Source organism: Struthio camelus, chromosome 3 (assembly GCF_040807025.1).
Source record: "Struthio camelus isolate bStrCam1 chromosome 3, bStrCam1.hap1, whole genome shotgun sequence".
NCBI classification, from domain to species: domain Eukaryota; kingdom Metazoa; phylum Chordata; class Aves; order Struthioniformes; family Struthionidae; genus Struthio; species Struthio camelus.
Genome location: NC_090944.1, coordinates 15759486 through 15785737, shown reverse-complemented (window position 1 = coordinate 15785737; position 26252 = coordinate 15759486). Strand labels below are relative to the sequence as shown.

General features: G+C 41.4%; 1 protein-coding gene across 5 annotated transcripts in view; it reads left to right on the top strand.

The window, feature by feature from the left end:
* Positions 1–21116, top strand: part of MFSD2B (MFSD2 lysolipid transporter B, sphingolipid) — a 40646-nt gene extending 19530 nt beyond the window's left edge. For 2 of the 5 annotated variants that reach the window (XM_068937055.1, XM_068937054.1), the window contains 8 exons: positions 3170–3260; positions 3358–3479; positions 5891–5974; positions 9080–9160; positions 13451–13560; positions 14785–14928; positions 17069–17245; positions 18322–21115. In XM_068937055.1, coding sequence (XP_068793156.1) covers positions 3170–3260; positions 3358–3479; positions 5891–5974; positions 9080–9160; positions 13451–13560; positions 14785–14928; positions 17069–17245; positions 18322–18379 — 867 coding nt within the window. In that variant the 3' untranslated portion in view covers positions 18380–21115. Of the gene's footprint in view, positions 1–3169; positions 3261–3357; positions 3480–5890; positions 5975–9079; positions 9161–13450; positions 13561–14784; positions 14929–17068; positions 17246–18321 lie in introns of all 5 variants that reach the window. The other 3 variants (XM_068937053.1, XM_068937050.1, XM_068937052.1) reach the window with 3 other exon arrangements.
* The last annotated feature ends 5136 nt before the right edge of the window (positions 21117–26252 follow it).

Below are 26252 nucleotides of genomic sequence, written 5' to 3'. Positions count from 1 at the left end.
AACAAGACACAGACAACTTCTCTTCTCCCTTTATAACTTCTAGTGAGCGTTAGCTCAATGCAGAAAACTAGTGGGCTGTTACAGCTGTGTAAACTGTGGGGAGGAGTAGCTAGGAGAGTTGCGGAGTAGGCTGAAGTTTGTTCCGCAGCATACTCCCTGTCTGAATCCGCTTTATGCCATAATCACCATCTTCCACTTTCAAATCTCCTAAATGTCATTCAAGGAAAAAAAATACATGATTTTGATTTACTTTCTTTATATCTAACCACATGTGTTTTCCTATCCTTTTTGAAGTAGGAGAGACTTGGAGAGAGGAGCATCACAATAAGCTGAATATCGAGTACTATTTTATTTGAAAAAAATAGCAAAGACATATATCCTAAACTAGCCAAAGTTTGTAGGTAGAAGTAGTATCTTTCATTAAACTAGCTACCAAGACTAGGGAAAAATGGACAAGCTTTTAGGTACAGAAATGTTTTTCAGATCTGTTTCTGTTTTGGACCTGAAGAACTGGCAGCGTGCCTGAAAGGTTGCCAGCTTTCTTCCAACTATATGATTGGTTTAATTAAAGATGTTACCTTATCCCAGAAATCTAGATTTGGTTATATCCTTAGAACATCATTCCTGCAACTTTAATACTATGCTAAAGTGCAATTTTGCAAACTTACTAAATCAATGGTTAAAAAGAAATGTTTCTTTGAATCTGTGTTTTATTTCTTTTGTTTTCCTCATTTTACTTCCTTATTTACATGCAGGGGCGTATTCATTTGCTGTGAGGTTTTGCTGTTCATTTGTTTTGGGTTTTTTTGTTTGTTTGTCTTCTCCTCCCGCTGCTGTGTCAGCCTCTCCTGACACATCTGTAGATGAGTAGTAAGCCATGGATGGGAACAGCCTGGATTATTGTGTCCAACTGTTGTCCCAAGGGTAAGGTTCTGTTTACCGCTTTTTTGCTACTGCCCTTTTTCCCAAAAAGCCCTCAGGCATGGGCAGAGGCCATAGTGTCAATGGACTAGTCTGGCAACCCAGCCCAGGCCCTATCACCCTGTTTTGTGAGGACCACAATTTTTCACCTTTCATGTGACCTGGCACCAGTATGGTTGTATAATGGGAGTGTGCATGGCCACTGAGTTGCATGGGGGAGCTGCTTGCATCGCAAGACAGGGCACAGGGCACTTGCCTTTCGTTCACACGACAAAGAATATGCACCTAACTGGATGACTGACAGGAGATGTTGAATCTTGGTTGTATGGCTGATGGACATAAAGTTAGAAGTCAAGGCGGGGCTAGGGTCTCTAATCCTGAAGTACCTCCATCACCCTCAGTTAAAAAAAAAAAAAGAGGAAATTAGAAGATGCCAAATCTTGATTGTTTCTCTTAAAGCTAGTTCAGGAGAATGAGCCTGACCGTTTTTGTCACAAGGAGCGATTCTTACGTTGCTGTAGGGCACACCATGTTTAAAAGTAGACCTTATGAATAGTTGCTCGTTTGCTCATTGTTAAATAAAGGAAATGGAAGAAAATGATTATTTTACATCTAATATCTCCTAAAGTTGTTTCTGTATAGAACTTTCAGCTGAAACATACAGTTTAGGAGTGGGTCTTTCCTAGCAGAAACCAAGCATGGAGATTGACATGGTTCGTAAATGGGCTAACAAATTTTGTTTAGGGTCAGAGAATCCCATCTGGCCTGTCATGAATAGCCTTAATAATTCGAGTGGACAAAGCTCAAATTACTCTTAACCAAGATCTGTGAGAGAAAGCATTTCATTCAGTTGCTTTGAGAAGAAATTTTGAAGTAGCAAATTAACTGATGAATAGGTACAAAAATTATAATTCCCAATATATTATTTAATCATCCTATGTCTTTCTACCTCTTCTGTCCTGGCTAGGCTGCTTCTGAGGCTGAAATTACCTTGTTTAAGTGAATTCAGTTACCTGCACTATACTGTAGTCTGCCATCAATGTGACCTGTAACGTGTAGTATAAATTACTCTGTGATTTAATTTATAGCTCAGACATCAAAAAAAACCGTTATCCCAAATAAAGAATAGCCCTACATTCCTTTATTTCACCATATCTCTTTCTGAAATGTAATTATCTTGCAAAAGTAGCCATCCTGAATATTGTCTAAACTTAAGTGGTTCCTATAACTAATTTTGCGTCTATACTGAGTGACCTTATATTTGACAGCTCATTCTTGTAACTGCATGCCTGTTTTCCAAATGGTTCCTAAATTTATAATCCTGTCATTTGCAGCATATTAATGAAAACTTGGAATTAAATTTTCCTATCAAATAATCAGCATGTCACAGAGCTCTATATCCAGCACTTACTTATCTTTTGTAACATGGTGTAAAATAAATTATTACAGAATACTAAATCAAAATGTAATTTTAAAGCTTACTTCATTAATAGATGCAATCAGAGTCTGAAGTAGTAAATGTGATTTGATGGTGCAGGAAGTATCCTTTGGAGGCTAATAGAAAGCAGAGGTTTCTCAATTTGCTTAAGAATTTCATTAAGCGTCTGGGAAAATAAGCATGTGACATACCATATTCTCAAAGTATTGTCCTGAAAGTAAGAGTATTTTCTAAAGTACTTTCATTAAAGCCTGAAGTAAGATTTTATTATTGTTATGCATAAATTCAACAATGGTAGTAACTATATTTACATCAGTATTGAGGCCCTTCCCGTCCAGCATGAAAATACTCATTGTATTCTGTAGGTATATTAACTGATTCAGAAAAATTTGCAACCATTCTGTGGATGCTGCATGTTTCTGATAAATGACTGTGTGTGTCTACAGCCAGTCTCAACATAAATAACCTTTTAAACATGTTCTGGTTATTGACACAGCAGTCCCTTTGTTCACAGCTTTTTTTCTTTTTCTTTTCTATTTTCTTTTCTTTTCTTTTCTTTTCTTTTCTTTTCTTTTTTCTTTTGTACTAAGTATATACTTATGCGCCTTGGATTTATCCAGAAGTAGCTGTTTATAAATGAATTGCAGAAGTGAAAATTTTTCAGACAGGTAAAAGACGGACAGCTGGCTATATGAAGATGGCCAGTTCTTCAGTTACAGAAGACTCGCCAAAAAGAGACTGACATTTTCCATAATGACTTATCATTCTCCTGTCATAATTTCAATTATGTCTTTTTTTTTCTTTTCAAAGGCAAAGGTTTATATGATTGCAGCAGGGGTTATAGGAGGTGTGTATCTTCTTGGAATTGTCATTTTTTTCTTTGGAGTAAAGGAAAAAGATGGTAAGATATATTTACATATGCCTAGATTTTAATAATAATTATTTCATGTTTAGCTCTGGAAAACATTATGTTATTTTATTTATTCTGCTCCTCTTAGATCCTTATGCCTTAACTTCAGACAGAGCAATTCCTTTTTGTAAGGGGCTTGGACTCACCATGAAGCATGGTCCATATGTGAAACTTACAGCTTCATTTCTTCTCATCTCAACAGCAGTTCAGGTAACTCCAGACTCTCTAAGTCTGTTCGCTGGCCTCGTTCCAGTCCCAGCACGGGAGAGTCTGCAGCAGCTAGAATGCAAATAACCCTTAGCTTATGACTAAAGGTGATGATCTAGGGGGCAGTGCCCTCCCCTACAAGTCAGTAGGGAACCAGGACCTTTCTTTGGTGCCTGGGGTCCTGTGCAGCTGGAGATGGTTCTTTAAAATGAGAAGGAAAACCAAAGTCCTGACTGTTTAAAGGTGGCTTTTTTTCATAAAAGGTGAGGAGCTGGTGGCAGTGACCCAGATTGGGTCATTACATGCTATCCATCTACAGTCTCCTGTGGTTTCAGTTGCTCAGAGAATGCTTTTTCTCTTCTCTCTATTCTTCTCTATAGTATGTGCAGCTTTAAACTATTGCCCCTTTCCTTTGCATAGGTGACTGCTGAACTGGTTCTCACGGAGTATTTTGTGATGGAAGGCATTAGGTCGGAGTAAAAAGATGTTCAGACTCAGAAGCAGGAAGTCTTAACTGTCTCAGAGCTAGGTAGAGCTAATTTTCAAATCAGGACCTACAGCTGAATGTGGCCTTCCCAAAATGATGTTGTATGTCATCCCATAGAGAGAGGCTGCAGAAAAACTTAAAAGTCCAGTAGTCATTTTAAAGCAGAATTTTTGAGTTACGTTCAACTCATTAAAAATGTGTTCATAATGTGAACCTTTCCCTATGTAACTATCAGTTGAAGTTGGCTTTGTTTTGAAAAGCACATAATATCCATGTTTTTATCACCAGATTGTTAGTCACAAAAACTATTGATCACAATGAGCACTGGAATAGAGGGCAAGAACTGCGCATGTCAGAGATCAGTGCTGTGTTCACCAGCGATTCTGGTGGATTAGAAATTTCCAAGGAAGAATTGCCATCCCCTTCCAGTCACGCAGTTATGCTTATAGCAACGACTTTTGTCTGTTTGCCAAAGAAGCATCAGAGTTTCCCGTTGGCCTGAATCTGGGCACAGTTAGTAAAGCCATCCTTTATTGCATCTGTCAATCCTTGCTGGAAGGCCCAAGCATGAGAAACAATAGCAGAAGTATTTCTGCTCACATCTGGGAGTTGCAGGCGCTTTCAGTAACAGTAGAGACATGAAAAAGATGAAAGCGGATCCCTTGTAGTCCAAGCCATTCCAACACCCATGTAGTCAGTAAGGGTATGGCGCACACATGGTGTGCAGGCAGCTACTACTGACAACACCTGGACAGGAAGAGATGTTCTCTTAGTCTAAATCTCTTTATTTTTTTCTTTTTACTAAAAGGCTGAAGGGAAGCTGTGAGGGGAGGCAGAAGCTGGAAATACTGTGGCTCCAGTTCAGCTAAAATGTTCAACCCTTGCTGTTATCATTTGGGAAGGGGGGACAGACACGGTGGGTTTTGGTGAGTGGACTGCTGATGAGAAAAGAAATAGGCAGGTAAAGATGCATTGCCCATAATCCTGGAGAATGATGGTCTATATATGAAATAAAGGCAGAGTAAACTGGACCAGAAGTTAGGGAAGGCTCTGGTGGTGACAGAAGAGGGATGCATTTTTTGGCCTTATTTGTATACAGATGACGGCTGCTTATAATCTGCAAGCCCACAAAGGAACAAGAGTTGGTCATGCTGCTGTGGCATAAGTGTTAAATCCTTCTCTATCATTCCATTTCTTCAGAGTTGCCAGAGTTGGGCTTGAACCAGAATCTGATGTTGAGAAATCCCCCTGAGTTCTACCAAGCATGGATGCTTGTTCCGTGGCCTGATCTCTCACTATAAAAGAAATGGGCCAGCTCCTCCCATCAACTGAGTACTCGGACTTGTGGAGAATTCTGGCCCAAAGCTGCACTCCACAGCCAAGGTTTTGCACAAAACTAGCATTTAGCCGCTTTACTACAGGAAGTTGGCATGAGAGGTAATTCCAGCTGAAGAGTAACTTGTTTTGGAATCAGAGCTTCTAGTAAAAGATTTATGGCATTATTGTGGAAAAACAAGAGCAATTTCTTACAATAGACTGCAGCTGTGACTGTAACAATGACACAAGGCAAGCTGCAACATAGGATAGAGAGCCTCGAGACAGAATGCTTTCAGAAGCCAGCTCCTGTTTTCATCATTATGCCTCATTAGGACTATGATTTTCCTCTTGCTTACCCCAATTTTAACCTGCACATTACTCCAATGATAGCAGGAGAGTTTTTGCATCTTTAGATTGTTGCAGATGAGGGAAGAATGGAACTCCCAAATCCTGCATTTAACTAATTGATCACCAAGCATGTTTGACCAGTATGGAGTGTAATGTTCTTTTTTTCTTTTGCCCTTTTTCTTCTTCCCTTCCTTCTTCTGCCCCCCTCTTTTTTTTTTTTTTTTTTTGGTGTGGTCATTCCACAATGTCTTCAATTCACCAGCTGGAGCAGAGCAACTTCGTCCTGTTCTGCACGCACGCAGCTAATCTCCGCAATCACTTCCAGTATTTGGTGGTTACCATTTTGGTGAGTTGCCTCTCTTCTCTCCCATATTTTTATTTGATAGCTGAATTTCACTGTGCTTTTTGGCACAAATTTAGCAGAAGACAAGAAGAATTTTGTGTCTAGGCAGAGTTGTAAGATGCTGCACCATCTTTTGCATTGTCTATTTGAAATAAATGTGGTGCTCCCTACTGTAACTTTTAAAGAATTAATGCTTTGGAGCTTTTAATTCATTCCTTGTTACTTTCACCCATGAGTCACTTTCTGCTCCTATGAAAGGCAAAAGTTGCTGTCAGAAAGAAGGTCTGGAGTTTTGGTTCCTGTTTCCCGGTTTGGTATGCTGAAAATTAAATAACTTTCCCTTCTGCATCCATACACATGAGCTTTCTGGGCCAGGCAGTTTGCAAGGATAAATATGTAAAATAACCAGAGACATGAAGATTCCTGTCTAGAAGGAGTGGCAGCATGATAAAAAGGCATCTTCACAAAACCCTTTTTCTTGACACTCGAAGGTGGGATTCTGCTCTCTCTAGGTGATACTTACAACTCAGTTATACACTGCTCCTGTAATGCATGCTTTGCTTTGTTAGTAGAAAACTGCAGTTTTCAGGCTTCTGATCAAAGTCATTTTAGAGTAAGTGGAAAGTTTAGTGTTGCATAACTACTGGGAGGTGTATCTGATGCATATTTTAATGGTTTGTGGAGATTTTGTCTAGCATATAGAATATTGCAGCAGTCACTAAATGCCTTCTTTGCTTCGGTCTTCACTGCTAAAGGCCAGTCCTCAGGAATTCCAGACCCTGGGGACAATAGAGAAAGGCTGGAGAAAGGAAGACTCTCCCTTGATCAAGGAACATCAGGTTACAGATCATTTCTCCGGACTTGACATCCATGAATCCATGGGCCCCGATGGATTGCACCCATGAGTGCTGAGGGAGCTGGCGGATGTTATCGCTAGGCCACTCTCCATCGTCTTGGAAAGGTCCTGGAGATCAGGAGAGGTGCCTGAGGACTGGAAGAAAGCCAATGTCACGCCAGTCTTCCAAAAGGGCAAGAAGGAGGAGCCAGGAAACTACAGCCTCCCCTCCATCCCAGGAAAGGTGATGGAACAGCTCCTCCTGGAGGTCATCACTAAGCATCTGGAGGACCAGAAGGTGATCCGGAGTAGTCAGCATGGATTCACCAAAGGGAAATCATGCTTGACCAATCTGATAACCTTCTCTGATGGCTGGGTAGATGAGGGCAGAGCAGTGGATGTTGTCTCCCTGGACTTCAGCAAGGCTTTGGACACTGTCTCCCATCACATCCTCCTAGGTAAACTCAGGAAGTGTGGGTTAGATGAATGGACAATGAGGTGGATTGAGAACTGGCTGGATGGCCGAGCTCAGAGGGTTGTGGTCAGTGGTGCAGAGTCTAGTTGGAGGCCTGTGGCTAGCGGTGTCCCCCAGGGGTCAGTGCTGGGTCCAGTCTTGTTCAATGTATTCATGGATGACCTGGAGGAAGGGACAGAGTGCACCCTCAGCAAGTTTGCTGATGATACTGAACTGGGGGGAGAGGCTGACACAGCAGAAGGCTGTGCTGTCATTCAGAGGGACCTGGACAGGCTGGAGAGGTGGGCGGAGAGGAACCTCATGAAGTTCAGCCAAGGCAAGTGCAGGGTCCTGCCCCTGGGGAGGAATAACCCCATGCAGCAGGACAGGCTGGGGGCTGACCTGCTGGAAAGCAGCTCTGCAGAGAAGGCCCTGGGAGTGCTGGTGGACAACAAGTGAAGCATGAGCCAGCAGTGTGCCCTTGTGGCCAAGAAGGCCAATGGTCTCCTGGGGTGCATTAGGCAGAGTGTTGCCAGCAGGTCGAGGGAGGTGATCCTACCCTTCTACTCAGCCCTGGTGAGGCCTCACCTGGAGTACTGTGTCCAATTCTGGGCTCCCCAGTACAAGAGAGGCATGGCGCTACTGGAGAGAGTCCAGCGGAGGGCTATAAAGATGACGAGAGGGCTGGAGCATCTCTCCTCTGAAGAAAGGCTGCAAGAGCTGGGCCTGTTTAGCCTGGAGAAGAGAAGACTGAGGGGCGATCTCATCAACGTGTACAAGTATCTGAAGGGAGGGTGTCGAGAGGATGGGGCCAGTCTTTTCTCCGTGGTGCCCAGCGACAGGACAAGAGGCAACAGGCAGAAACTGAACCACAGGAAGTTCCATCTGAACCTGGGAAAAAACTTCTTCACTGTGAGGGTGACAGAGCATTGGAACAGGTTGCCCAGAGAGGTAGTGGAGTCTCCTTCCCTGGAGATATTCAAAACCCATCTGGACGTGATCCTGGGCAATGTGCTCTAGGTGACCCTGCTTGAGCAGGGAGGTTGGACTAGATGATCTCCAGAGGTCCCTTCCAACCTCAACCATTCTATGATTTTGTGATTCTGTAATTCGGGGAAGCTGCTGCCTGATTCCTGACCTACTTGGCGCAGCAACTTTGTGGAATCATCTTAGGATAACTTCATTTCCGCTTCTTGGCCTCATCCTCCCACCGTCTCTACCCTTCTTGATTCTTCCTTTCCCATGTTACAAGATAGATCTTTTCCAATGATTAAAACCAAGTTGAGAAGAAAGGATGACTCTTGGATATCTTGAGGCTCTACTAGTAGTGGACACAAATGACAGAGACAGAAGACAGTACGGTTAAAGACAGTACAAAGTGGAATATAGCTGTAATAACAAGGTGACGTTTGAATTTAGCCAATTGTAAGACTATCATTAGTAGCAATTCTCCAGTGCTTGGTACTATGTTGTGTAGTTGTTGCTGTTACTAGGTGAGTAGTACAGTCTACAGTACGGTAATGTTGATTGTAAGTGAATATTTCTCTTACAAGTTTTTCCTGAGAATAAGCATGTAGCACGGGATATGTATACTACTGAAGAAGTGTATCTTGTGCCTCAGCTTTCTTTCTGTAAAGTAGGGTAGGGCTTAACTCAATTATCATGAGTCACGTTTCAGATCATGAGGCAGAAGACTTTAGCATGAAGTATGACTATCTGCAGTAGGCTTGGCCTTTAATGACTGTGTCATGTAGCTCTAGTATTTCATATGTATATATGTAATTTAGTATATATATGTATAGTTTTTCATCAATTGTAGGTATCGGCGGCTGTCAGCATTCCTTTCTGGCAAAAGATTCTGCAGCGATTTGGCAAGAAATGTGCAGCATATGGGATTTCGGTAAGCAAATCCTCAGGGAAAAAAATCTGCTTGTGCTCACAAAATGTGACAATTGGATCCTCTTCAGGAGCTGTTTCAAATGCTCGTAACCTCAGGCTACAAAAAATTTTGCTTAGTTTCAGAGTTTATTTTAAATTATTATACTAAATTTCACACAAAATCCAAGTTTTCAAGAAAACTTTTGAAAAATGGCCTGATGTTGAAGGAAGATCCCAGCTGCTTTAAGAATCTGAACAAGCTCTGCATTTCACTGCTGTCATAAAGGTGAACCCCAACAAAATTTTGTAGATTCATATCCATGTTGCCTCAGATAGAAAGTCTGTCTGTTGTAGAAGGCTTGTTTTTTATCTTTGTGGTTCTCAGCTGACCAGATTTGTAATTTGGTCAGAGACGACGAAAGAGAAATGTGTTCCATATTCTTCTCTAAAAAAACTAAGCAGATGGGGGTGCCCGCATCCCTGTGAGCAGAGATGGAAGGTTATTAGTGAAGTATAAGAAATAGATGACCTACCTGAGAAAAGAAGCCTATTTTAACTTTGGCACAGATCTACAGAGCCAACTCAATGAGCCTGCCCTGGTCTCTGATGGATCATTTTAAGTCCCTCACTTAGTGCCAGATAGCAGCAACTTTCCATCCTCATCCTCAGTGAGTCATTGTGTAGGCCTCCCCATTTTCCCGTTTACCTTCAATTGCTTGTGAAAGAGGAAAGAAGAAAATTGACTGCTTTGTGGACAAACAAGCATGAGGACTTGGAAAATCCAGCCTGAGGCTGTATGTCAAAATCTGAACAGCTCCAAAAAACCCAAGGGTCAGTTGACAGTTGCTGAATATAATGGAATAATTATAATTTTTTGAAATTAAAAACTGTCTGTTGGAAGGACTTCCAAAGAATCAGAAGTAATTTTAAAATACAAGTTCCAAATATACTGAATCGTTAGGTGTTCTGAAGTGAGCATCTGGAACTGGGTCCCATCCTCCTTTCTTTTTACCGCTTGAGCAAAGAGAAATGTCAAAAGCAATGTTGGACCTTTGTGGGAATGCAAATTTCCTCCTTAGGAAATCTCCTCCTCTGCCTACTCAGCTAAGAAAAATGCTTTCTTCAACCGACTTGACTCTATAAATTCAGTTTAACATGACTGGAAAGTCTCTCAGTACCTCTGTAAAAGTGACTTAACTTAATGTTCTTGACTGTATTTCTTGACTGTTTCTTGACTGTATTATGATCAAAGTGGGGACTGGATTGAAAAAAGTCACTTCTTTATTTCACCTGGTAGACATTTCTCAAGGGATTGTGAATCCGATTCCGTGACGGATTTTGTGTCAGGCAATATATCACAGGGGCTTCCTGTACTACCACCTTATGTGATCTGTACAGATAATCTGTCCTTTCTTACTGTGAAATAAAATCACGTCATTCAAAGTTCCTATGTTTGTGTCACTGGAGGGCTGTGTTCTTCTGGGAGAAGAAAACAAGAGTTTTCCCCAAAACCTTATTCAGGTTTCAAGGTAAAGATATAATTTTAAAATCAGTTTTCTGAAAGATTTAAAAGATTTTCTGAAAGATTTTAAAGAGGCTACTCCAAAATCATTTTCCCTGGTAAAGCAGGAAAAACCCTTAAGTGTGTAGAGGGCAGAGCAGACAGACAGATAGCAACAGTCTTAGATTCCTGCCATTGGTATGGCGCCCTTTTCACTCATTTCCCCACAAGAAATGACCAGTGGTCTAAGTACTTACCAAGTATTTAAACTTCCTGGAAGTTTAGACTAGACTCCCTGGAAATATAGGGTCATACCCAAGTAGGAACCTTGACAGAATCCTTCCCATGACTGGGTTGATGCACAGGCTAAAAATGTTTCTCTTCTGTTTTTTGCTTCTGCTTCCATATGCTTTGATGCGTTGAGGTCGTCTGCTCTGACCTCATAAGGCAAAGTTATTTGATGACTGGAAGTGGAGTGGCCAAGAGAAATCTTAAGAAGGGGAACAGCTCAGCCCTTTGCCCTTCTATACTCTGAATAGTTGGTTTGGTTTGGGTAAGATGTTTAAAAATGGAAGATCTCTCTCTTTCTCTCTCTTACGCTTGAGTATTAAAGATTCTTGGAGATGTTTTGTGTGTGTCTGTGTGTTTGGCTCTTATTTGCAGACCTAAATTTGCTGTGCAAGAAACCTCACTGTTCTAGCTTCCATCCTAGCCAGTGTTAGCTTTTGGCTAGGGGTTTTGGAGGATTCGTGGGTTTTTGTTTGTTTGTTTGTTTGTTTTTAAAAAGGAAAGACAATCTTTAGTCATTCCTGACACATTTCACACATACGCAGTTATCGGCCTGCCCTCTGTCAGCACTGTTCAGCATGGAGATATTCCCTTGGATGAATGCTGACTATGAAGCCCCTTTGCCACTCTTCCATTCCCATTTCTGCTGAACATCTTAGCTGCATCTTCTCTTGACCTGCCCTTCATATGTCCAGCAATGTGCTACACAGGTCAGTAGCACCCTCAGTATGCCGGTAGGGTCCCCTGCCATAGTGCTGATAGCGCATGAATGGAAGAAACACGGTCACTCTAGGATGTCTTTTTTTTTAATGACTCGCAATGCAGCAAGCCTGTGTCTAGGGAGCAAATTGCCAATACCAGAGTATTTTTTGCTTTACAAGTAGGAAAGAATGAGATGCATTAGCTGTTTATTGCTGCAGGAACACTGCCCCCATGATTGCACTGCTGTCACATGAGTGAGACTTTAGGGCATTGTAGCCTCAGTCCTGTTGGTCATGCTTCTCTTTCAGTAAAAAATTACAATTACAATGATTATTATTATCGATCTAGAATTTTATTTAAGTGCTTTGGTTTCTGAGTGGGTACCCCATGTGGAGCATAAGCTAGTGATAAAATTGCTTGTAGGCAACATAAAATCTTGTAGTGCTGGAGTGCTCTCTTGTGGTGAAATAACGATTTTGCCACAACACTGGCCTAATGCAAAGATAATCTGTCTGTGCTGGGAACTTGCAGTCAGGAAAGGTTATTTTCTGCCTCCTTAGGTTAAGAGCAAATGCCTTAGATGGGAAAGCATTTAAAACATAAACGTAATGGATTAGACTCCAAGACTCCAGAATCAGTTCTCTAACAGAACTGTAAATAGCAATGCTTAGAGGAATCACTCTCTATGAAAGCTCTGCTCATACTCTCAGTCGCCAAGCTGTGAGTATAGAGGACTGAAACACTTAATGTTAAACTAATCCTACATCACTAAAAAGCCGTGTAGGTAAACCTCCGGTTATGGATTCTACATGTGCTGTACTTGTGGTTCACAGGCGTAGGAGATGGAGCGTGGGATGGGTACAGGACAGCTGCCTGTATGCATTCAATCAGCATTTAAAATAGTGGGTTTTCAGTTCTGCAAGCCCTTTGTCTCAAGCTCAAGTTAAGAAAATCTGGTGGGTTTAAGTACCCCCAGTAAAGAAATCCTGAACATCCCACATTAGTTTTGAGGACAGCCTTAATGACTTGGGCACTGTAGTGAGCATATCTACCTGTGTGGAGTGGGAGCAAGCCACACTGCCTTCCCGGGGTTAAGTACTAGCTAACTATCCAGATTACTTTAAAGCTGTCATTGGAAATGAAGGTGTAGCTAAACTCTTCTTTGTTCAAGATTCGATTTGACCTGTGAAATGGGATATTTACTGTTTAAAATGACCATTGAGCCCCTATCTCTCCCCCTGAAGTGCGGTGTACTGACATTTCAAGGCTTTGTCCCTAATAGGAAATTAAATAGTGCCACTGGCCTAGACCTAGTAACTGGAGTTTGGTCATCTGTAACATTAAACTGTCAGAAAAATCTTAGCACAGGTTGATTAGCAATTTCCCAAGAAATATCTCGACCAGTTTGGGAACTAGCTCACTTCAGGGACTCTTCACAATAGATGTTTATGTGGTGACCCTTTTTTTGGAGACTTTGACAGTTTAGTCATGTGAACGTGGCAAGGATCTACCGGTTGGCCTCAGGGCTGATGAACAGGCCCCTAGGTCTGTTTAATTCACTAATGCAGCTATAGACTACTGCTACAACTACTACTGCTAACAGAGAAGGCAGTAACAGTGCTTGTCCTGTTTTTCTCTGATTCTTCTGGATAGCCAAATCAGGTAGGAAATGCCGTTTCACCAAAATAGGTGAGGTGTTAGACTTTTCCCTCTGTGAAGTGTAATTTCATAATGTCGGTCTGATATTTTGAAGGGAACCACATATACACTGTTAAATACTGTGTACTGTAAGTAATATGTACTATTTTTCTTCTTCCTCAGTGGATGATTCCTTTTGCAGTCATGCTAGTGACCATACCAAACCTGATCTTGGCGTATTTTGTTGCCTTTGTCTCGGGCCTGAGCATTGCAGCCTCTCTGCTGTTGCCATGGTAGGAGAATTTTGCATTTGGCATGGGGAAGGGGTATATGTCTAGACACGTGTGTGTACTGCATGGAGATCGCCTCTCAAAGAGGCAGAATACGAGAGAACAGTCACCTCGTCCAAGAATCTGTTTCTGCTTTTAGAATAGAGGCTATTCGTGATGAAGTGTGCTTTTTGTACATAAGTGAATGTAGAGGAAGCAATAATCTAAGTAGCCAAAGAACTCGTGATAGCAGTAAATTAGTTGTTTATGTTTGGTTTCTAACAGGACACTTGGTTTTCTACAGGAATGATGAAGTTGGATATTGCATGCAAATCAATTGATGCTAAGCAATTAAGAATGTAGCAGAGGAAACGTAAAGCAAGCTATGTATCCCTGCTGAGCAATCCTGTGGTATAGATCAAATGCCAAAGTGTACCACAAGGATAAAAGAAACCGAGAATTCAAGGTCCTTGGCTCTTGATGACAGAAAACATGTGGGAAAAAATTACTCAAGAAGGAGCAGGATGGGAGATTTCCTCTCTATAGGAAATAATTGCTGTTTGGGTCAAATTGACCAGAAAGCAAGGCTGTTGCTGAAAGCACTGTTTTGCATTCCTCATTCGTCTAGTTCCCTGAAAGCTGTGAAACTCCGAGACATCAGGGAAATACAGTTTAAGGCAGGCTGTCAGAATACCTGAACTTTTCTGCCTAGAGGGTCAAAAAGCCCTTTTTTCTAACAGTAAATCATGAAATGTTTTGAAAATAAAATATCAATTTATAGTTGACTTTTGAGCTGCTTCCATTCTGATTCCCTATGACCAAAATCTGTCTCTCTCAAGTAGGGGGAAAATGAGCCCCATTGGTTTCTGAAAATTGTTTTGTTAGCTTGTCGAAAGAGTTATTTCAGAATAAGACTACTCAATATTCAGTCTCTTGAAATCTAAGAAACATTTTTGATTCTTTTTTAACATCACAACTTGTGATTGGAATGAAAGTCAGTCTACAGTCACCTCCTAGCAAGTGTTTGACAGTTTGGTGTTTTTTTTTTTTAGCTTGTAATGCATGGCTGTGCATTTCTTACAAGGACTTTTGTCCTCCTGTCAAGCAGTAGGACTTTTTGAATTGGATTATCTCATGTGCATAATTAATTACATCAATCAAATCTTAAAAAAAAAAAAAACTTCCAGTAAGTCTAGACATGAGAAGAGATTTTGGCATAACCTTTACTCTTATCTTGCTCATCTCTAGGTCAATGCTGCCTGATGTTGTTGATAACTTTCGCCTGCAGAATCCCCATGGAAAAGGACATGAAACAATTTTCTATTCCTCTTACGTTTTCTTTACCAAGATGTCAACGGGGATTGGCTTAGGAATTTCTGCAGCAGGCCTGGAGTAAGTAATATTGTGTTTCCACTTAGTTTCTCTATGCTGAAAGCGTTCTGAGGTCATTCTGCCTTTATCCTGTGGGTTTTATTGCCTTTTGCCATATGGCCGAATGCGCTGGCAGCTCCAGTTGGCTGAACGCTAAACACAGGATTGTCATCACCTAGGCCAGACTGATGAGCATTAAGTCACCTGCCCTAGCATGTTTCAGTTCAGAAAGACCTGAATTCCTACTAGATTTTCTTTTTTTCCAAATTAGTTATGTAAATTTTAGTGGCTTAGTTATGTAAATTTTAGTGGCTTGTATGAATAAAGAACTGAACATAAAAGCTTAGCGGGTGCCGATATACCTGGCGATACAACTGTTTTCTTAGTCCCTGTTGCATCTGGATTAGGTTATATCCACGAGCTTATAAGTCTTTACACAGGTTGGAGTGCTTTCGGGCAGCCTAGTGGCCTGTTCAGCACTAGAAGGATTGCTGATTCCTGCATGAATTTAGGGGACTGGACCCTGAACAGAGCATCAGGAACAGGAATTTCCTCACAGCTCTGCCCATGACCTAGAGCATGTCAGTTTGGAGGATGCCTTGTGTTCTCCTCCTGCTGTTTGCCTTGTCTGTTCCAAAAAGAAAAGCAAATTGGGAAAAATGTTAGCCGTCTCCTGCCTGGTATTTGTATATGACTTAGTAGAAAGGACCTTTGCCTGCAGCTGTCAGGATTCAGCAGAGCACTCAAAGAACGGTCAGAATTCAGGTTCCGAAAGGACTATTTAGCCCTCGGCTCAAAGCTGGGTTTTAGTAAACAGAATCTTTTGCTTCAGTGCCTTCAGCAAAAGCTGCCAACTGTCAGGCAGTGCTTGGCTGGACATTTCAGCTCGGGAGTTTTAGATACTTACTGCTAACACCCTCATGTGCAAAAGGCTTTTTTGACGAAAGTTTTGACCAACATTATGAAGTGTGGAGGTCAGATATTGCTTTGCAAGTTGATGAAGAAGACCACGTAATTGGACAGCTCTTTTGGATAGGTGCTTGACAAGAAGTAATCTTTACCACCAAGAACCTCTAATCTATTCTCTGTGTTTACAGGTGATTTTTAAACTTTCCTTTGTTGAGATTAGTTTATCTGCAGCAGAATATCAGATCCCAGATTCTAGCCATGATTAAACTGCCTGCCATTGCTGCTATGGTTTGAAAAGTGAAGAACCAAAATGACAGAAGGAAGGCTGAGTGAGGCCTACTCCAGGAACCACTCCTGGATGCCCTGTAACAAACCCTGACAAAATTTGGAAAAGATGCTAGAATACCTTTTCCCTCCCCAAAAGTAAACAAAACCAAGTTTCCCTATTTTTACTGACTATTTAGGAAGAGCTTAAAACAAACAAACTGCTTTTCATCAATTAGCTCCATGCCATTCCAGTTAGCTCACAGTAATTTGTCAAAGCAGACGTTTATGGGAGAATGTAGAATATAGAGTGACAGCAAAAGAGCTGCAGCTTTCATAGGTTCATGTTCAGAGGGAAACAAACTCATTCCACAAATTGGGGATGCAAATTGAAGTACATCCGCAGTTGTAGGACTGTGTGGAGGCCCTCAATCAACAAAGTTTAAGCATGTACCTAACTCTAAGTACTTGAGTAAATTTGTCTTTGTTGAGCAGAGTGCTTAAGTGTGTGCTTAATTTGAAGTTAAGTGTTCTTGGTGAAGTTGGTAAGATTATTTGCATACTTCTAAAGCTGAGTCTAAATGCTTTACTGAAAATTAGTAAGAATCATGTATCAGAACAATCTCCTTAAATGGGATTCCATGTTCCTCTTAATAGTTAAATGCTATACAGTAGTAATGAGTAAACACCAAGGTAATGCAGTTATCTGAAAAAGAGCACAAACATGAGATTGGGATAAATGGACAAAGCCCCCAAGCCCTGTTGAAATTTGTGGGTAATTCCATGTTGACATTACTGTGATTAGGGTGACACCAACCAGATTTGAAACACAGGAGGGAAAAAATAAGAGAGAGATGTACGAAGGAATGGGAGAAAAGTCTTAAAGTGTGTTGGGGGAAAGGGAGTGGCTTGGGAAGTGGGCCTTGAGTGGAACAAATATCTTTTAGATTTGGACCTATGCATACTACTATTATTTCTATTTATTTAGGTTTACCGGATACAAACCAGGTATTTGTAAACAATCCAATGATGTGATCCTCACACTGAAAATCCTCATTGGAGCAGTCCCTGCTATCCTCATCATTGTAGGTTTATTAATACTTCTCTTCTACCCAATCACAGAAGAAAGTCGGAAAGAAACAAAGCTTGCGCTTGAGATGTTAAGGTAGGTTTGAACTAGCAGCAAACTGCAGTAACATCACCGCAGCAGCTCACAGACATGCCAGGGAAAAATTACTAGCTACTAAATCACATCTCTGTATTCCTTAACACAAAAGAAAGCAACTCTTCTTTCTCTTAGCTGAATTATTAACTGAATAATTCCATTACATGCTCTAGCACCTTACTTCTGTAGTATAGTACTACCTGCTTAGAGGACCATGTATATGTTTTATCAGATATATCAGCTGCTGTGTTTTACTTTTCCTCTGGGGTGGCACATGAAGGCACTATTGTTATTCAGTGTTTCAAGTCAGAAATGAAGAATATTCTGTCCAGATTAATTTACTGGGGAAAATGTGAATAGTTATGATTTACTTGTAAATAGAAGAAAATGAGATTCTTGAGAGCATTGTTGGTACTTCTGGCACATAAGAAATGTCCAAGCCATTTTGGGGAGCGAGAAGGAAAGAGAGAAAAATGAAAGGAAGCTTTGAGTAGTTTTGTCTTTCTTTTTCCTCTCCTTTTCCCTCCTTCCCTCTCTGTCCCTCCCAATAAACTTTGGCTAGCTCAAAATCATCTACCTCTGACAAATGAAGACCCAGTCTACTGAGAACACACAGAAGAGTACCCTGTAGAACAGTTTATGCTGGTTGATTGATGGATTAAATGGTAGACTATGTCTATCTTGTTTTTATCATCCCAAATTACTAGACTTGGAAATGGACTGAGATACTAAGGGAATAATTCCAGTGCTTAAACATGGATATCTGTGACTACTTCATTGCATACTCTAAGGTATCCAAAATACCTTCATGGGGCTGGCTGATGTGACACAGGGCTTCTGAGACACTGGCTGCTTTCTTAAGTGGCAGCTGCAGGCCTGAAGGGACAGGCTAAGAGATGTAAAATGAGACTGGGTCCCTCCATTTAGGTACTGTAGTACTGTAATGTCTGCAACAACTGCTTCTTGCTGGTGATTCTCCGTTATCTTTGTTATTTCAGAATGCTAAGCTGTAGCCTGTTCAGTTAGTAATAAAAAACAGAAGTCTGCTCACATATGATTTGTTCTGCCTTTTACAGAAGGAACCATCAAAGCACAGAGAACCTTGATGAACACAGAGAGGACACCTTGGTGTAAAAGCTCTGAATGCAATGACTTTCCAAACCAGCCTCACATCCCACACACACAAACTCTGTGAACATCTTCTGGGTCACTTCCCTGCTCACATTTTGTCACAAAGGATAAAGGATGATTCTGATAGTCAGTGATGAATTCAAGAGAGGACATTCACCACTTAATATGTACATAACTTCATGCACTGTTCTAAAATAGACATTACAAATATTCAGGAACAGAATAGAAGCTATTGAAAGTTTTTTGTTTTTTTTGTTTTTTTAATGATAATGCAAAGCAAGGACCTTGTGGCTACAGGAGGTTCTATGGACTTAGGGGTTAAGGGGAAATAATGTAAATGTGATATACTGGGCAAATCTTAACTCAGTGAGATACATTCTTCTGACCTGAACTGACTCTGTAATCTTTGCTGGAAAGGGTATTCTTCATCACTTCTTCTGACTAATTCCTGTGTGATATTTTTCCACTAAGAGGCTGGGGTGGTTTTCAGACACAGTCTGTACATATAACTAGTATGCTTGGAAAGCACTTTGGAATCCTGAAATATACTGCATAAAGCTAGGATTTAGTTTCTTTTGAAATGAAGCAAACCACAGATGCAGACATGTTTTGAGAATTTTTCTCACAAAGAGTTTTTCTGAAAGAGATTTTGATGCAATGTAACTTTATAGATTTTATGTGACACAGAAGCTTACATTTCCAATTACTATTGATCTGGAACTCCTCGTTTCTGACACCTTTAAACTGGTCTTTGCCAGAACGTGAGTACTTGACATTTTCAAAAAATGACATCTCCAGTCAAGGTACCCAAAATCAGTAGTCCTTCCAAAAAATTAGCCTATGCAGTATGAATTTCTGTAACTTTGGCCTTAAGCAATCATGGTACTCATCCATTTCCATGTGGTGTAGGCTCTCTACCTCATAAAACACCACAGCACAGCTGTCAATCTCAGCTCACATACTGTTTTATAATAATGAGGCCACACTTGACTTGTAAATGGTGATTTTTTTGAGCCAGGGGTTTCATCCTGCATTAGATGCATTAACTGAAACCTCATTTCTACTATAGATTTGCACTGCAAACTGCATTTTGTAGATAAAAGAAACAGCTAACTTCAGGTACTTTCTGGGGCGTTTAAGTTCAGACTCCCGTCACTGAGCTTTTTTCTGTAGCCAGTGGAGAGAGATACTTCCAGCGGCTGATTCAAAGCGTGAGCTAAAATGACTAGACTCTGAACACAGATATCTAAAGTTGGAATGGAGAGTGATGAATCCAAGAGCTGAAGGTTTGTTAATGTGAGGAAATTAGCACAGCACAAGACAAGAAACAAATTTACAGTACACTGGCTTCTCTGTATCAGCACAGGGGGATGTCTCTATTTTGTACTAGAAGTGCCTTTAGAGGTATGGCTTGTTACTGTTTGGGAGCACTTGCTGCAGGCATTACTGGAGGCACAAATAATTTACTCCAGGCCATCTGGGAAGTAACTGATGGTGCTGGGACTGGAAGCTGCGAAGGCTTTCACAGAAAGATATTGTGAAGTAAAATCAGTGCATCCACTGGGTGTCTCATTAAGTTTAATAATGAAGCCTTTTCAGGCAAGTTTAAAGTCTAAGGCCTAATAAACTGTCCTAATTGGGCAAAGCACTTAAGCATGAGTGAGCTTTAAAGGCTATATTTTGGTACTCCTGACTGGAGTGTATGTGGGTAAAAGAGTTAACTGTGTTCAAGATTTCTGCTAAATTGATACGTAAGGCTGTTTTTTCAGTTCCAGTCTTGAAAAAAGAAGGTTTATATGCCTGGGGCATCTATGTTTGCACCAATAAATACCAAAAGCCTGTTTACAATTTTGAGTCTGATAGAATCTGAAATAATAGGTATACTGCATTTTGAAACAAGTAAATTATGTAGTAATGTACTACATGGCTCAAAACTCCTCAGCAAACAAATTTTTGGTTTGGATTTATTCTGTTACATTTATATCTTTCTGGATAGTCTTCTTTAAAAAGAAAAGCAGATGTCCCTGTAAGGGCTCTTTTTTTTTTTTTTTTTAAATGGGTTAGATTTTCAGCTGCTGTAAATCTGCAGCTGCATGGCAGTAGATTTGTGTCAGTTTACATAAGCCAAATACCTAGCCTGGTGATAAAAGGGTTGCAGAAACTATCAGCTGTGATTGACTGGAGTATCTTCAAAGTGGTGTAAGACATTATTTCCAGATCAGTTGTGCAATTGATTGTAAAACTGCACAACACCCATCTGACTTCAGACTCTAGCAGGGTAAACTTTGCAGATTCTAAACTCTATTCCTTTGTTTCCAGAGAGAAAATGGTGATATTTAACAAACAGAGATGCACACAATCCTCACTCTGCATATGGTAGTATTAATGGGAATTGCCAAAATAAAAAAGTTCCATAGATTAAATGTACCAGAGTATTTTTCTATTTTGAAAATGACAAATACTTTATTTGATTACCAGAGTTGTACTTCTGTTAATAAAATGAATGTATTTTTTCAGTTTAAAAATAACAAGCAGCACTGTAATGGAAAAACAAAGTACAGGGTAGGATTTTTGTAATTTTGTTTCTGAGGGCTCAGTGCTGATACTGTAAAATGAATGAACTTTTTGTATCTTCTTGTCACTTTTTAAAATGATGTATACTTGGTATATCTGTTCAGAACATGAGTGAGAGAAGTAGATTCTTACATTAACAACCATTCATATTAAATACTGATCTAATGTAAATCTTCTGACTTGCACTGATTGGTAGTAACAAGGGCCGGGTTTCATTCCCAGGGGGTCTCATTCAAGTAACACCCAAATACAGCTCTAAGAATATGGGAGACTGGATTAAACCAGCTAGGTGCCTAATGCACGGTATTTCTCCACTTGCACGCAAGCAGTTCCAACACATGGATTTACACTAATAGAGGGAGAAAAGGAAAGGATAACAGAGTTACACGTCACTGGATAGTCCCCCATAAGGCAAACCATGCCCGTTCCCTGCCCCTGCCGAAGTATACCGATGGTAGCCCACGTCTTCTATAATGAACTGATTGCTGGAATAGGCAGTAACTGAGTTAGTCACTAGTCGTTCCCTCTCGTTTCATCCCGCTCGTTGTTTGTGACAGTATTGAAAACTTCAAAGGTTATACCACCTTCCCAAGCATTACCTCAGGTAAGCAGGCTCCTTGGTAGTCACCACTGACTGCGTGGGCGAGCTGTCATCCTTGTCACTCCCTGTAAGAGGGGGTTGCTGTTAGTCACTGCTGCCAGCTGTGTCCTGCTGATCATGTTCTCCTACCCTGCTGCATTCGGTCTGCCCTTCAGCTTGCTGCCCTGGCATGGCTTAGGTGGATTAGATCATCCGTGCTGAGTCCTGCACTTTAATAGGTAAATACCACCTCAGACATCTGTCTCTTGAGAGTTTCCGGAGTGAGGGACCTTAGGTTTCAGGTCACTGGGCTTCCAAGAGAGGCATTGGTGATCTGAGAACTAGTTCCTTTAGTCAGTCCTGCACCTTGTAAGAATGCCTGGTAGATGCAATCCTTGCTGCATCCTTAGGTCTCCATTTGCCTTCTTCCTTTCAAGTAAAATACTTGAAGTGGACAATGTTTTACAGCCCAGCCCTGCCCATGGTTTGGGCCCATAGTTTGTTGCTAAGTATCACTTCTTCACCTTCTTTTCTACTGTCTTTCTGGATTGTAGCTAGAAAATGCAAAAGTAAATCAATCTCCTTGAGAAGATCTTGAGGTGAGGGAAACTTAGGTCCTTTAGTACCTGCTATTTGTTGTCCAGCTCTTTAAAGACAAGGAAGAGTGGGCAAGTTAGTTCTAAGTCCCTCAGGTGGTAGAGCGTAGCCCGTAGCAACGCAGCGTATAGTGGTCGGACACATACCTTGTATGAATTTTGTATCATAGTTACAGGAAAAACAAGCTCACAGCGGTACAATAGAGTCTGTTCCTTCTGAAGACTGCCAAGACTGATCAATGCAAAGGCCAGCTGAGTTCATAAAACCGGCAGCTGAGGGAGTGATGTTCTGTTTTCCTGCAATTCTTTTTGAGATCACAAGTTCTTGGTGCTGCACTGAATGCTTTTTTTTTTCTTTTCTCACCTTAACTCCCTGCAAGACTCTGGTTCAGATACCTCACCCGGGTGCTGAGTATTCTGGTTACAAAATGGGTGTATGTTATAGGCTTAACGTATGAAAGTAGACAGCTTTCATATCACTTGACACCAAGTCTGCTGCATAAAATATGTTCCAAAGACAAAGAAAAACCACGTCTCCATCTGCAAGGCAGAGAAGACTTTTTGCCATGTTGCACCTGAGAATTTATGGTCTCTGAAGACACAAGCTGGCACAATACAACTGAACGAATAGTGGAGGGGGAATGGTCCCCACACTCTGCAGAAAAGGGTCAGCATAGTTTCAAAGTTTTTATAGAGCAGGATCTCTAACCTTAACCTGAGAGCAGCAGTATAAAAGGGGACGTCACTGAGAGCCTGGCTACTGTAAAACCAGCTGGCAGCATGTGAAGAAGGCAGGCTGGTTGGCTTGATGGTAGGGAAACAGGGAGCTTTGCTCTTGAAATCTTATTTCTGGAAGCAGAAATAAGATTTATTTCTTGTCCTGAATGATGTTAGACAGGACTATGAATTTCAGCTTCTCTCTTCAGCTTTCTGTCCTCAGTAACGCTGCACTCTGCCATGCACGGTGACAAGGGACTGCTCAGGCCTTGTGGAGCTGATTGATACTCACTTGTTCAGAAGGTGGAGGCACACCTTCAAGACCGTGGCAGCCATCCCCTACCTGCCCATCTTTGCTGATGTCCGTGGAGCCGTTCATATTCAACACAGGATCTACAGGATTTCCTCTGAGTCTGAGTAGCCTCCGTCAAGGACTTTCATCATTATTTTTCCTAGAGGATGTTTTCACCTGCCTAAGGCCAGGTCAGGACAGCAGCTTATCATCATGAATATGGTACCAGATTTATGACAGTTGACAAGTTTCTGTCTTTGTATCTTTGAAATCACCTGTAGTCCATGATGAAACATTTCCTGTGCATTTCCAAAACGAACTCACCCTTTGGCTATCTTCAAAGTCACCAAGAAGAATCTGCACGTTTGCCACGTCCAGCAGCTTCAGCAATTCCACCAGTGCTGACCATGTTGCATTCAGCATTTCAGTGGATACCTGTGCGCACTGACATACACGTGTGACAAATGCACAGATGTAGCCACCTCCAAACTCCTGGCAAAGTCTCAGCTCTGCTGAGCTGGTCAGGTAGAGAAATTCCAGAATTCCTGCTCTGTCTCACTGCGGTGAAAGAAGAGCCATAGGGCAAGCAAGCTCCCTCCAAAAACTCCGAAATCTTTTCTTAAAGGTTGTTGGATTGAGATCAATGACTGGGAGGAAAGGTGTTGGATTTACACACCTCAATGCCACATGCAAGGAAGCGGAAACTTAGACAATAAATTACATTTTTTAAATTATCAGATATTCACATGTTCAGATTTTGTTCTCCCTGACTCAGTATGTGAACCAGTGTTTATATAAAAGTGGATCAATGGAAAGAGCAGCAGCTTGGTACAAGAGATGATTAGTGACTGCAGCAAGCAAGGTGGATTTCAACACAGCAGGATGAGTGATTCACCAGGAGCTGGACTGTCAGCAGAACCAATGTTATAAAGGTTAAGAAAGACATAATTTAATTGTTCTGGGTGTGCAATTGAAAGAACGAGGAGCCTGACAGAAGGACTGACAAGCAGTTAGAAAACATATTAGGATGTCAGTATCATCAGCGTTATAAGGTGAACGCATTTTGGCCATGGTGCTGCTAGTAACTAGTGTTGATTGTAGGCTCGATGTCTGCAGACAGTAATAAGCCAATTAGGAACTGTCTGATAGACCCAGTCTAAAAGATGAGAGCTGGTAGGAGAGCACAGGATGTAATGGGTTAGGAACTAACACAAATTATCCTAAGGGAAGCAATTGGGTAGTATTTTCTTTCACCTTTCAGACCCCACTGTGTTCTCACTGGTTACCAGCCCACAATATCATACTTGCTGGCTGCAGTGTGGCCCTGAGTAAAGGAAACTGCACACTAAATCCAGCACTGAGACGTGTTCTAGGGCAGGCTGAGTGAATCCAGAAGTGAACTGAAACTGGACATAGTTTTGGAGTAGCTGGGGTGGCACTTGGTGAGGACTGTGCATTGGTGTGCCCACGGTCCCCAGCTGGGAAGTTTCTCAGGTTTCCTAGAGAGCCAGATGTCTCTGGAGAAGTATTAAAGACTAGTATGAAAGAGGGACTCAGCCTGGGGGAGAGAGAAACCAGGGAAAGACCAGGTTTAGTCCATCAAGCCCATTTTGTGTTGGGCCTGGTCACTGCTGGAAGATGATACTTCTACCACCGGCTGTGGTTGGACACCCACTATACAGAAGATGGAGGTGCTAGGAGTGAAGACAGCATATCACCTGCCCACACCAACAGAAATAGGATGGAGGAAAATATTTCACTTTCCTACTTGTTCCTATATTGGAAGGAGTGGACTTTGAGAATTTTTGACTTATGAAAACTATAAATTACTAAAGGAAAGGAGGGAGTTCTGTCCTAATGCCACTGCTGGATCTAGTCTTGTTGTAGGTGTTAGAGAGAAACCTGGCTGTTGCGCTGAGCCTGGATTCCCCCTTTAATGAACAGAGCGGTCTCTCATTCAGCAGGAGAAATAGATTCAAGTATTCATTTGTTCTCCAAGTTGAACAGAAAAAAAATCTCCTCTGCTCTTATTTCGTTTGGAAACCCAATAGTGGGTAGATGAAAACAAGTGATTTGTTTTCAGACAGATCAGTAGGAATAAAGCAATGGAAGAACATGGTGGGACCTTGGCAGCAGAAGCTATATTGGATTTTTAAGGTTTCTGGCTTCAAAAAGTTTGATTTTCTTTTTTTTTTTTTTTTTCATCTTTGAAACCTGGTTGTGAGAAGCCATTTACTTTGTGTTGCCATCTCACATTCTGCAGAGTGGAAGAGCCAAGGATCTTTGGATGAGATCTCTTGTCAACTGCTCGTTTTCATAGTGCATGCTGCTGGGCTTCATGGCTTTGGCTTTCTTCCCTTTCCTTCCCCCTTGTTAGCAAGGCAGCAACACAAAAATCTGAAAGAATGAAAAAGAGATGCTGACTAAATAGAGCCATCCAGCTGGAATTGTAGAATGCCTGAGAAAAAGTGAGATTTTTTTTCCTGAAAACAGCAAGTGATCTTCTAAAACTGAAAAAGAATATGTGCAATTCTTTCCTAACAATTCAGCGGATTTTAACTGTGACTCCTCTGCTGCTGCTCCGTGGTAGTATGAATACTAGGCCTAGAGTCTCATGTCCCTGGAAGAAAATGTGCTGCACTGGGCTGTGCTAATGTATGTTTGTAGGAGAATCTGGTCCCGTCACCCATCCCAGGCTTAGCCTGCACTTGACATGACAAACAAGGGAAACATTTTGTTGTTATTTTAACTATCTAAGGCTGAGGGGAGAGGGGAGAGGGAAGGAAGAAGAAACGGTCAACACAAGCGCAGAAAACCTGTCAAGGTCAGTTGTAAAATGTTCCCTTCCAAGTGATTTATACTATCTGTAACAACTACAGACTTCTCAGAGCAACATGGAAAAGGAAGTGCACCCTTAACATTGGCTTTGGCACCCTTCGTTTTCACTGGGTGCGGATACGTGGTGAATACAAACCTGGTGCAACCAGCCTACAAATGGCCAGAGCGGAGCAGAGCAGAAAAGCAAAGCAGCTCCTTAAACAGCACCTCGTTTCCTGGCCTCTATCCCTGACTTGCACAGCAGTCTTCGGAATCGGACACTTTTCACTGTCCGCAGAA